Source organism: Colobus angolensis, unplaced genomic scaffold (genome assembly GCF_000951035.1).
Source record: "Colobus angolensis palliatus isolate OR3802 unplaced genomic scaffold, Cang.pa_1.0 Scaffold56, whole genome shotgun sequence".
Lineage (NCBI taxonomy): Eukaryota > Metazoa > Chordata > Mammalia > Primates > Cercopithecidae > Colobus > Colobus angolensis.
In genome coordinates, this window is record NW_012119154.1 from 772,999 (window position 1) to 786,953 (window position 13,955).

At 32.9% G+C, this 13,955-nt stretch overlaps 1 protein-coding gene across 2 annotated transcripts in view; it reads left to right on the plus strand.

Moving 5' to 3' along the window:
• The window catches only part of CMC1 (C-x(9)-C motif containing 1), an 83,035-nt gene that overhangs the window by 49,754 nt on the left and 19,326 nt on the right, over positions 1-13,955 (plus strand). Inside the window, exon 3 of one of the 2 annotated variants that reach the window (XM_011961522.1) lies at positions 7,713-7,820. The exons of the other annotated variant lie outside the window; for it this stretch is intronic. Within the exon in view, the coding sequence (XP_011816912.1) occupies positions 7,713-7,820 (108 nt within the window). The remainder of the gene's footprint in view (positions 1-7,712; positions 7,821-13,955) is intronic. 2 annotated transcript variants of the gene reach the window in all.

The window sequence follows — 13,955 nt, forward strand, 5'->3', positions numbered from 1 at the left end:
TATGAAGTAAAGATTGAAGCTCAGTTGCCCTCTAGGGGTTCAGTTTTAACACAGCACATGTAGAAATAATTTACTGAGATCTTGGGGGAAGGGTAGATCTGCTGAATGTGGGAGCCTATTTTTCATTTTCTGGTAGAACCTGACTGGTCATTAAAAAGCTGGTTTTGATTATTTATTGCAAAAGAGAAGAATATATCCCATTTTTGTAATATACAGTTTAATGAAATATCCTTTTTGTTTGCGTAATTTTGAAGTCAGGGCTTTTGTGCTGGAATAATCCAACCATCAACACATTTTCAGGTATTATTTGGTGACCAATTCTCAGATTCTTTCTAATACTCTTTTGTCTTCTCAGTGTCACCTCTATAGCACTTGTAAATCAGCTTCCTCCCTTATTCTGCCCAAATCCAAGAACAGACTCCAGTGAAGTGGCTTCTTCATGAATCCTCTCTTATGTTTTATGAGATGTGATCATCATGAAACTTTTCCTTTTGGTTTCAGCACCTTTGATTGGCATCTTTGTCTGGATTAGTAAGACTGTTTCTCTCAGTTTGAAGCAGAATGGCTACTGGCTGTCTAGTTGAATTGATGCCCAACTTTGCATTGATTGAGGTCCACATAATTTATGTTGGAATCTTTTCTCTGGTGCAAAGTGCTCTACTTTGTAATTGCAGAGTTAGACTCCTACTGTTTTGGTAAGAGGGAGCAAATTTTTTTTCCTATTACTGAAAATGTTAACTTTGACTTGTGTAAACAGTAAATAGGTTTATTGTAATTGCAGATATTTACATATTTTAAATATTTAAGCACATTTCTATACTAAACTTGAAAATTTACATGGTTATTGGTATACTTTAAAAAGATTTGTGTGTTTAATATATGTTCTTTTATTCCCTTTGAAGGATGCTATAAACTTTACTCCTTTTAATATATATTGGTTTTTATTTTTACCGTTATAGTTATATTGAGCTTTTCTATTTTTTTTCCTGATGATTTTGGAAAAATCTCCATTATTAATGGTCAGAATCTTTCGTTTTCATCATTGATTTATAGTAATTTTATTTTTAAGTATCAGTTTTTGTGTGTTATTTTACACTCTGAAAACCATGATTAGATTTTGACATATATTAAAATATTAAATTGGCTGTAGTATAGCTCTGTACTGTCCAGTATATTAGCCAGTAGTCACATTGGCTATTTAATTTTAAATTAATTAAAATTATATAAAATTTAAAATTGAGTCTCATAGTGGTACTAGCCACATTTCAAATGCTCAGTAGCTGTGTGTGGCTTGTGGATCCCACATTTGACAATGCAGACATCAGTCATTTCCATCATTACAAAAAAATTTATTGAACAGCTCTGGTATTGATATATGAATCTTCTTCAATGTGTTTTTAAAAATACCTGAATACTGGCAGTTTCCTGTGTAAAATGAAATATGAAAATGTTATATGTCTTTATTTTATTAAAAGAATATTTTGGAAGTAATTAAAAGTGACCACATGTGAAGTGAGTTTACCTTTATCATAAAGTTAGTATGTATTTCTGATTATGAGCCAAGTGATATCAAATAATTTAATAAAATTATATATTTTTGACATATGTAAATACATCTACTTTATCTCCATCTTGTGGTAGAAGTATCTGGAAATCCTGTTAAGAATATCATTAAAACTTATTCATTTTTACATTGACTTCACCTTGCTCTTTCTCATTACCATAAATGTAACATTAAGTGTTAAATGTTTCTTTAGGAAATTTTGGCTCTTACTGAAGGAGCCAGTTAAAAATGATTTTAGATTTTGTAGTTACTATTGAAGGTAAATATACAACTGCAACTGTCACATTTTGACTGTGTGTTGGAATATTAGAACAAGGAATATAAACATTTAAATCATGGTTGAGAGGAAAAACAAAAAAGAAAGCTTTAGCTACTTACTTGCAAATGTAGCTTTGTGTTGTTAAAGAGGATTGTGATGGGTATTTTTATGTGATAAATTTATAAAATTTGATAAATGGTTTCATACTAATTTTTTTTATAATTTTTATTTTTATAGTTTCTTATTTTTAAGTATACTCACAATCCTTTGGTGGATAATTATGATTGTAAGATTGTTTTTGGAAGTAAATGAAAAAGTGATTATTAAAACACTTTGTAAACTGTAGCATTTTATACAAATACATAATCTTATCTTTTAAAAATATATAATATGAAATATTTGGTTGGGAAGACCATCTCAGAGGTTTAAGAACATATTTCCAGTCAGGTCTATTTGTATCATTCTTTTATTTTCTTTTTAATTTTTTGACGAGTTTCTTAATATATTTTTTAAATTTTTATATCTTTGAGTTTTTTTAAGGTTTTTGAATTAAGACTAATACAGGCTGCAAAGCAGTATTAATTTAGAGTTATGTTTCAATATAGAAAAGTCTCTGAGTGCTCTAAAAATTCTGAAAGAGTCTTTTAGTTAAATTCTGAGACTTAAGGAAGAATTTTGTGTAGCAAATAAACTTTAGCTAGGTAACATTTAGATAATTTCTTTTTAAAATTCATTTTATTTATCTTACTAAGTATTGGGGAAGGAATAGTCTGTGAAATGGAAACAACTAAATTATTTATTTAGAAGATATTCCGAGTAGGTAGTAAGATATAAAAGCCATTACATGAGATATCTGTGGGACAATGAGAAGATTAGTTTAATTATATAAAACAATTTAGTTGCTGTTCAGGGTCATATTTTGGTGCTCCTTGAAAGCCAGACAAAGAATTTTAGAATTCATATAATAGAAGACAGGGATTTTTGTGCTGCAAAGATCTTTATTTAGGGAGAAAGTCTGTGATCTCAGAAACGTTAGATGAAGCCTATGAGGTTTACTACCAATGCAGGAATCTTTCTAACAATATGTGAGACTTCATTTTCAATACCTCTACTCTAGTTCAGGCTTTCAGTATTTCCTTCCTTCCTGCATTTTATTATTGTGGGGGAAAACAACATCATGCTTTTAATAAAAAGGATATTCAATTTATATAAGTAATATAGAAAATATGAAATGCCTTCCAAAAATTACTCTAAATTCTACCATTCACAAATACAGACATCTCTCTGGGAACAAAAGGATAATACAAAGGGATTATATTATATACACTGTTTTTTTAGTGGAATTTAGAAAACAAAAGATTTGCTAAAGTTTATGTAAATGTTTCTTGATAAAAGGTTACTTGCCTCCATCCACCCACTGACAAGGTTGAGTAATTATGTTTTAACTCCATATTCTAATTTTGAACAGTATTGAGTGATTCCCTTGTGTGAAAGTACAATTATACTTCCTCCACCTTTTCTCTTTCAGGTCCCAGTTTCTGTAAGTTGTAATTTTACATTGTCATAACTTACAATACTTATTATTCTTTTCTGTAACCATAAAGTGCTCATCACATTTTGTCTTTAAATTTTTTTTTTTTTATCTGTTGCTTGATTTTATTGCCAATAGTTAATTTAAGAAGAGTCTTTGGGTTCTAGAATTCTTGATATGTTTCATGGTTGGGAATGACTGCTTGTTGCCTTATACATTTGTGACATGTAGAGTGGATATAATATTGTCAGGTCGTATTTTCTCTACCTCAGAACTTTGTAGATACACATTGCATCAGTATTTTATGACATTAAATGTTGCTCTGGGAAGTCTGAGAGCAGCCTGATTTTCATCCCCAGCCCACCTTGCAATCATCCTACCATAGGTGACGTGATTTTTCTGGTTGGATCCTAGAAGAATTCTTTCTGTATCCTTGAGTTTGGAAGCTTAACTGGGATATATCTTGTATCAGTTCTTTCTGGAACATACTGTGCCCTTTTGGTTTGTACTTTTTTTTTTTTCCCCCATCAGAAAACTTTTCTTAAATTGTAATTGAAAATGTTTTTTGTTTCCTTTTTTGTGGGGAGTTTTTTTCCTCAGAGATAACCAACTATCCTTGGAACTTTAAAGCAAGGATTAACATTTGATGTTATTTACTGCATAACTAATTATTCCAAAATGTAGTGACTTAAAAGAGCCCATATTTATCAATCTCATAGTTTCTGTGAGTCAGGTATCTAGGTATGACAACTGGGTCCTCTGCTTCAGTTTCTCACAAGGCTGCAATTAATGTGTTGGCTAAGGAGGGTCTGTGGTCTCATCTGAAACCTTGACTGGGGAAGGATCTGCTTTGAAGCTCACTCATGGTTGTTGGCAGCATTCAGTCTCCTGTAGAATGTTGGGTTGATAGCCTCACTTTCTTCCCACATGAGCCCTTTCCACATGGCAGTTTACTTCATCAAAACATGCAAGCCAAGAAGATGAGAGAGAACATCTGGTAAGACATGCCACAGCCTTTTGTAACTCAGTCATAGGGAGTGACATCCTATCTGTATTACCATATTCTTGGTTAGAAGCAGATCACTAGGTTTAGCCTACTTAATGGGAGGGGTGACATGGACATAAAGGACATGAACAACAGGAAGCTGGGATCATTGGAGGCCATCTTGGAGGCTGTCTTCCGCAATAGTTGCCTACCATGCCTTGGTTTTCTCTGTGTTTGCATTAACCTTTTTTCCCCCACGATATTTACTGTGATTATCTTGAGTAATTTAAATAAAATTTTTCATTTGAATTTTAGCTGTGTCTATGCTATTCCTTTTATGTTTCTGATATATTTATTAGCACTGTTATGGATTTGTTTTGGTCTTCAGTCATCTCGCTCTGTTTTATCAACTATTCCTTGAAGTCTAGTTTTCTTGAATTTATGTTTTTATTAAGTTCTAATAGAGTGTGACATTTGAGATGAATCTTCTTTTCCTTAGGCATGTTTGCAGAGTTGCCTTGCTGGTTCTCTGAAAAATTGTGGGTGAATGCTCTTTAACACTTCTGCCACCTTTTTCTGATGTTTGTTTTCTCCTGTGGGCTATATTGTGAAGGCTGGGGTGTTCTTTTATGTACTTTCCTGAAGCCTGAGGGAGGGGGAGAGGGAGCACATGGCCAATGCAGTGTTTTTGTTAGGTAGCCTTCAGGAATGTTTCCTCTTTTCTGGGGTTACCTTTGGGTTATCTTCTCTGTTAAGTGTGGATCCCTGAAAAATGGCATACCCTGGTGGTTTTTCTAGCCCCTGCTGAAATCCTTTGAAGGTGGGTAGAGGTTTTTTTTATACTAAGTGTTTTTCTTTTGTTTTGTTTTATTTTTCTCTGGGCTATTTATGCCCTCAGTCTACTTCTCCCAAAAACGAGGAGTGTTTTTTAGTGGGAATTTGCAAGATATTTGAACTCATTTTCTTTCCCCAGTGCATTCTAGGGGCTAGGATCCATGGCATGCTGAGCCTTGTCAAAATCTTTCCTTTTCTCCTACTTTTCGAAATTTATAGTATGATACTATCCCCTTTTTATGGCATAGTGGCAGCTAGCCAATTTTTGTCTTTTTAAAACTCTGTTTGTCTTATAGAATATTGAGGAATAGTTTAAGAGCTTACAATATCTTGCAGTTTTACCCAAAACTGCCTTCAATATCTTTTCAATTGTTTTATTAGCATGAAGACAATTTTTTTTCTATCTAGAAAATTTCTTTTTCTCCTTCTTCCCTGATTTTACCCTTATCCTAAATGCTGTTGCTAGGTAAAGATTTTTGAACTGATCAGTTTAGTTTATGTCTTTCGCCACTGCTTATAGGATCAAGCCTAAGCTCTTATATTTAAGGTCACCTAGATTTTTACTTCAGCTTACTTTAGTGATAACAGTCTCATTCCCTTTCTTGAGTTTTCTTTTCTGGCTACATTTAAATATTTTCTGTTTTCCCATAGATGCCCTAGGTAGATTTCTAAGATGTGGTTAGTATATAATATGGTGTTTGTGAATGTTATGGTTTTTAAAAAGACTTCTTAATCTCTTTATTGCCTTTCCATAGGAACGTACTTATTTATCAAGATTTATCTAAAAATATGGTCTGCAGAAATGAACATAGATGTGCTGTGAGTTCCGTGCAGTTGTGATTACGGCACTGATAATTAAGATTGGTTTAGTTGTTCTGTCGTACTTCATGATATTGTTGATTCACATTGAATTTATAACATGTCACTGATAATTAAGATTGGTTTAGTTGTTCTGTCGTACTTCATGACATTGTTGATTCACATTGAATTTATAACATGTCATTCTATTCTAAAACTTGAAAGTATTTTTAACTTAAATGTAGGAATTCGCATGTATCCAAGTAAATTTTACCTTTAAACACTTTTTGCCCTGGTTGGCCATACTATTGAGAGTATTTTGAATCTCCAATCAGTTCTCTCTTATATCTATATATGCTAATCATGCCTTTAGTGATTTCCTATACATCTCTAAATAATAATTTTGTGGGTAGGTAAGTGCAGTAGTTCTATTACTTTGCATCCTTTTAATTTCATATAGTTCTGTTTTCTTCCCCGTGTCTGCCTGGGTGACAGGAGAGATAAAACACTGTGATTGTTCTCTGTATGGGCTCAAGCTGGGTGGAGGAGTTGATACTAGAAAAAAGGGATGCTTTCCATTTGATTAAGCTACAAATAGAAGGACCTTTTTTTTTTTTTTTTTTTTTCCGGATGGCCGGGGAAGTGACAGTGAGAACGGGAAGCATCAAAGGGAGCTTTGGCAGAACTTGGTAACTGAAGAGAAGACCACTGAAGAGAAGCATGATGATGCCAGGAGTTTGATTTGAAATTATTTGTAAGAAACAGTGAACCTGGACACATTAAGTTTGAGGTAGATGATTGTAAGATATCAAGAAGATATTCATCTTTAACAAAAATTTGCTTTTGAGGCTTTGGTTCTAGATTTTAAAGCAAAACAGACATCTTTTAAAAGTAGTCTTTCTTTTTTTGAGATGGAGTCTCGCTCTGTCACCTATCCTGGAGTACAGTGGTGTGGTCTCAGCTCGCTGCAGCCTCTGCCTTCTGGGTTCAAGTGATTCTTCTTCCTCAGCCTCCTTAAGTAGCTGGGATTACAGATACCCACCACCATGCCTGGCTAATTTTTGTATTTTTAGTAGAGACCGAGTTTCACCATTTGGCCAGGCTGGTCTCAAACTCCTGAGCTCAAGCGATCCGACTGCCCCAGCCTCCCAAAATGCTGGGATTATATGTGTGAGCCACTGTGCCTGGCTAAAAGTATTCTTTTTTTTTAACTTGAAAACCTTTTTAGTTCTGTAAAATCCTTGTTAATTTTCTTCCTAATACCTTTTATATTTTCCATATAAGATTAAATTTGAACTAAATGGATTTCAAATAAAAGAAGAGAATAATTGCTATTTTTGAAGAACTCGTTTTAATTGGTTAGAATAAATATAAGGCAGTGATTTTTGTAAAGTGGCCTTTAAAATATTAATGTCTGGTTATATAGAAAGTGCTGTAACAGGATCATCTGTTCTACCATAACTTCAGTATGCCTATTAATGGTACATAACTGTGAAGCAGTTATGTAAGTGAGCTCTGTCAAAAAAGTTACATACATGAATTGCAGTCAGGAGAACTTTATTCAGTGGTTATATGTACAAAATTTACCCCCCTTCATGTGGAAAAAATTTTTATAATTGCTTTATTTTCTTACAGAATAGGCTTCTAAAGTTGCAAATTATATTATTGTTAAGTAGCAAAATTTGGGGGTAGTATTTCCTTTTTTGTCATGTGAAATAAATTTTTCTCTTTTACAAGACAGTACAAATAAATTTTTGTGAAACATTGCAGATGTTAGATGGATTTGGGAGAATTTTCTGTAGAATTTCACAAACTAAGAGGAGGAACTTATATAGCTACATAAACAGTAGTGAGTACCAGAAGTTTATTAATCTGTTTGTATTACATAAATAAAAATAAAATGCTTTAGTTGTGAGTTAAAAAGCTAATGGAAACTGATATAGGGAAGTTAAAGTCAACATAAAGTAATAATACCAGAAATCCTAAATTTGCTGTATTTCAGTCATTTTTATGAATTAAAAAAATCTTTTTTAACTTGTGGTTCTTTAATTATTTTTCCCATTTTCACTTTAGGAAATCTGTTTGTGTTCATTGAGTTAGGTAAAATAGAGGACTTCGGTTCTTAGTGCACGCTAATGTGGTTACTTCTAGATTTGTCATTCCAAAACATCAGACAGGATTCGTGTTGCCTATTACTCAGAGAACTAGTTATATTAGAACTCAGGCTTTGGGTAGTAACCGAACCCTTCTTTCTTTGTTACCCATGAAGAAGTTACATAGATGCTTAGTTTACAGTGCTGATTATTATTATTATTACTTTATGAAAACAAAACAAAACAATCTGTAGACTTGAAGGAGCAAAGAATGTAGTGTTTACCCTGTGCTACCCCAGAAATACCCTTAGTGAATAATGTTTTTCTAACAGATTCATTTTAATGTGAGCTCATTTTTACTCTTAAGTGTGTAAGCCATTTTTAATGTATGTCTTTTGTCTCCTTAGCCTTTACTTTCATTTTAGTGACATTGTGAAATTAAGCCCTGTCTGATTCCCACAAGTAATGTAACTTAGATACTTCTACGTTGGCATTAGTAGCTATGCCTTCTCTTTAGACTAGGCTACCTTATCCATATTGTGTTTAAGAATTCATATGAAAATTTATTCTTATCTACAATTATTTTTTTCTTCATGCCCATTTTCCTTGAAAATATTTAAAAAAGATGTCTTGTATAGAGTTAGAAACTTCAGTATCTGTATCACATCACTGGCTATAAAAATTATGTAACTGATTTATTTACTTCCTTTAAGTTTTCCCCCAAAAATCTCCTTAGAGGGGCCTACCTGGATGACCCTACTGAAAATGTAACCTACTAGGTCCTTCCTCCTATAACCTCCCACACCCCTTAACTTCTCTTTTTCTGTAACTCTTACCACATTGTAACATACCGCACAATACTCCTTTTAGAATAAGGGATCCTGGTTTGTTTTACTCATGTATCCCTAGAACCTAAAACAGGCTTGGTACATAGAAATGTTCAGTAAATATTTAACAAAAGAATGGATTAAGAATATACAGTTGTCCCTCGTTATCCACAGGGAATTAGTTACAGGATGCCTGTCCCTCCCCAGGAAACCAAAACCTAAATCCCATTAATACTGTAATTTTGGTCTGTGTTTGACTGTGGATATGGAACCCCCAGATAAGAAATGGTATTTATTGGGGGGAAAAAAAACCCACGTATAAATGGACCTGTGCAACTCAAACACGTGTTGTTCAAGGGTCAACTGTATTATTTGAGATATTTTTTTCCTATTGTGTAGAATAAGAATTTTCATGCCCTAAACCAGTTACTTTCCATTTCTTTTCACCTGGAACATAGTAAGAAATACAGTTTAAAATGCAACCCTGAGTACACATACATATGAACAGATTGTTAGAAATCTGAATTACTCTCTGCCCCCAGCTGTTGTAAGACTAAACAGGCCAGGAATTACGCATATATTCAGTAAACTAGAATGTGACAGATACTTCCTATGAAAAATGTAATGCTGAGACTCCTTAAATGGTTGGTTGATCACCATTGTAACCATGTAATATTTTATACTAAAACCAGATGACTTAGGAAATAACTTCCTGTTTGACATTAAAAATATATGATGATTCTTTAGTTTTAAAGTTTGTACATTTTTGAGGAAGCTCTTCTAAGCTTAAATGTCAGCAAAGCAGCTGCTGCTTGAATTTACTTTGTAAAACACTGAATTATTCATTTCCATAAATAAAACTTCCTTAGTAATTATTTAGCATTAATTTATTTCTTTTTATTTCAATCAACCCTGTTGACATTCTGTTTTAAAATTAAAAATATTCTTTGTGGAATTTAACAAATAAAACTGTGACAGCCACTTTCTTTACTTTCTTTTGTTTTCATAATAGGATTTCCAGATCCTGAGATGAGTTGTGTCTTACTGTTTATTTTTATTATTTTAATAAAAGTTACTAATAAAATGTAGAACACAAATTCTTATTTAAAAATGTCTTCTAAGTAGCTTCTAAGACCAACTGCTATGATTTTGACTTATTTAACATCTATTATCTTGAATTCTAACAATGTAAACTTGTTAGAAATATTTTAAATAATTATTTCATTGTTTGTATTCTCTGATTATTTAATAGAGTAATAGGGAAACAAAGTAATGTTTGTTGTTTTACATTTCTTGGCACTCTTCCATCTGTTTTTGCAAATGTGGGAATACCTCCTTGAATTTTGTGCTGCCCTTCTAGTAGCCTATGGTGAGCCCTCCCACGTTCAAACTCTTATTAGTTACTTATGTGGCCTCCTTGGGCTATAGTCTTTACTGCTGTGTGATGTTTCTTGCCATCTTCCCAGAATTGCTATCTTATTTATTTATTTGTTTCTTTGTTTAATTTTAAATATGTCACTGCCTTGCTGCTCCATTGGAGACTTCTTGAGGGCAACAGACAAACTATTTGATAGATGAGTACGTATTTGGTAAGTTAGCATTTTAAAGTAGCATCCATTCAAATGAAACATTCTTACCTAAAGTGGTTCTTGGAGCATACATTTAGAGAGGTTTAGTAACTGATCCATAAGACAATCAGTGTGGGCTTAAACAAAATGTAAACTTTTAGCTAAGGGCCCATTTGAGTCCCTGTTGAAATGTACTACAGCCACCATTACTGTGGCAGCCTCATAGGACCGTGGAAGAGAATGAGGCCTGTGGAATTAGAGATGGGAAAAGTCTCCGTTTAATTCCTCTGTCCTAGGTTCTACAATGCTATTTAGAGTATAATTGTGGTGACCTCTGCTTTAATAGTAGTTGTGTGGGTGGTAGCAGTTTTTGTGGGAATAACCACAAGTCTATAATTATTTTAGAGCTGAAATGTTCAAGGAAGCTTTTCCAGCGATGACACAGACCATCAGCCTTCAGCTGGGAGCCATTACGCAGACATGTTTCTCCTCTGCAGTATTTTAGAAAACAAAGTTAGCTATTTAAAATTGTGAGATTTTTACATAAAACAAAAATTCCAGCTTAGAAAAAAGGTAAATCCTCAGATCTGATGATTCTGTATTTCCAGTCCTACAAGACAAATAATGATCTCAAATAAAGTAACAGCTGTACCTTTAAACATGGACATGTGTTGTAGTGGTTCATTACAGTTTTTGTGCTTGCACTGTTCATATATTTATACACACACACACACATTGTGTATTTATATCTACATAATATATATACAGATAGATATGTTTATGTACAAAAGCATATTTCTCTGAAATTGTGCCTCAGTCATAAGTAAGAAAACCAAACTGAGCTGTTGTTCTGGTTCAAGAAAAACAGGATGGAGCCTTTTGTGAAGGTAAAGAATATTCTTTTGTGTTTAACATGCAAATGGGTCAACTTCCAAGTTGCATAGGTCGCCCAGCCCGAGTCTGCAGTCTTGGAGAGTGTCCGATCTGTCAAGTTTTGATTTTTATGCCCTTAATTATAATCTATAGTTAACTTGTATGACTCATTGGATATGAATTTTGGAAATATATGCTTCCAGATTTCTTTGCTTAATTCTTGGCTCCTCATACTTTTTCTGTGAAGGGATATATATCTAAGACACTAGGAAAAGCACATCTGAGGTAAGTAACACCCATGAATATTTAGTACATGGTTAATAACCTAGTTTGTGAGGTTTAGAAATAGTAAATTATATTTTATATGTAATATTCTATATAAAATGTATTTTTATATATAAAGTATACATATTACATATATAATAAATATGTATAGTATGCAATGTAGTACATACTAAGTATTCTCTAAATTTATTTTTAACTCTAATATAACGTGTACATTTATCTGTGGTTCTCTCTTAAATACAGTTTTTAAGATTTGAACATTTTCATCTAAATTTTTGAGTTTGCTAACAAGTCAAAAATCATTTCTATTCAATTAATCCAACAAATAATGTACTCTTCTTCTCTATCTTAAATTTAAAGATAATTAAGAAATGAAAGAGGACGAACATCTATTTCATGTTCTGTTTAGTAGTAACATTTACAAATATGTAAGTATTTTATTCTTGGATTCACTAATTTCCCTGCTCAACAAAGATGGGTCAGTATGTTCTTTTTTTTTTCTGGGAGAGTCTATAGAAATAATTTGGTTGTTTTTAAGCACATGCATGATTTTGGAGGCAGTGGTGGTGGAAAGAGTATGATGCAAAAAGAGCTGTTTTTTTACCTACCTTACAAATATCTGTGCCTGAAACAAGCGTCTTCTCTGAGCATAATCAGTCTTTAATAAAACTGTATTCCTAACTACTTGAGCTGATAAATAGTGAGGTTTGTTTTAAACAAGTCAAGTTTATTTTATGTCAATTTTCTATTTGCCCTGTGTAAGATATATTTAATTACTTTATTCCATCTCTGTGTTCAAATTAATCAGATTCTGCTACATATTGGTGCTCAAATTAGAATAATTCTTTAATCAACTGTGTTATCCATGCTATGGTAGACTAGAATAGAAAATCTACTCGTGGCATATTGAAGATGCATGCATTTTATTTTCTATTGTAATTTAAAAGTAAAATCAGAAATATTGATTTCTACTTGACTGGAGAGATGATTTAGTTTGAATATCAGCCTGATCTTAATCAGGTGAGAATTAATTGAGTTGGAGGTATTAGATATTCAGTGATGTTAACTGAACCATGATCCATCTAGAGAGAAGCTTTCTTTTGTACTATGTTAGAATTATCAAATAACTCATGCACTACAATGTAAAATAATCTTTTCATGTTCAGCCTTCTACCTTCTTGTCTCATTAAATGCACCACTAAATTCATTCTATATAGACTAATCTTTAGCAAGCTAATACATCACAATTTAATAGAAAATTAAAAGCATAATAATTTTGTCATAAGATGCTATTGTTGTCACAATTTTATAATGATATATTTTCTAGTTACTAGTTTTAAAACCAAGTGATTAAACCTCTGCTTTTCAAGTATACCTGGGACTTTTAGTCTTTTACTTTTTTTTATGTTCAACATTGCAAGAAGAAAGTGAGCAATTCAGAAGTATTTTAATGTTTATCTTCAGAAATAAAAATAGAGTCTGTAACATTATGTTGGTCTGAAATGTGACATGGACTTTTCATTTATTTTAAGAGTGTGATAGCAATATCATAAGTGTTGTGAAAATATAAATGGTGAGATAACACCTCCGTAGGACTTGCTCTTAAGTAGTAAAATTGTAAAGTTTTTAAATAAACTGCAGCTAGAACTGAAAGGATCAATTTGCCTTGTTAACTACGGATACTATACTTATTAAATGTCTAATTAAATTTAGTATAACATGTCTTTATTTCCTCCTTTTTTTCCCTTAAAACTAAAACTTTTGACTTATTTATTAGCAAAGTAGCACGTGTTTTCATTGTCAGATTTCTTCGATTTTGGCAGTTGGTGTGCAGTGTTAAATTAAAAGAAAGCCAGTAGTGTGACTTTTGATAGTGTCATTTTACACTGGAATAGTGTTTTTTTGCTTGATATTGCTATAATGAGAATAGTAGGATCTGTGTAGCTGTACATTTTGTGAAAAGGAATATCCAAATTTATATTCGAGAGCAATTAGGATTTAATAAAATCAAGCCACAATTGCAGAGACATTCCTAGAGTGCGATGTTCTCATGAGATACAGTGGGTTCCCCACCTAGTTGTTACTAAACAGCAATTTAGGGCAGAAAGGCCTGCTTAGGAAACAATGAGAGAGAGGGAGCTGGCTTTTTCACTCAGCTCTTGGAAGCCGAGGCTCCTCTTATATAGACTCCACTGTTGCCTCTCCAGCACCCAAAATGATTTCCATCTCTCTCCGCTCCCTCCCTCCGTCCTTCCTTCCTTCCTTCCTTCCTTCCTTCCTTCCTTCCTTCCTTCCTTCCTTCCTTCCTTCCTTCTTTCCTTCCTCCCCTCCTCCCCTC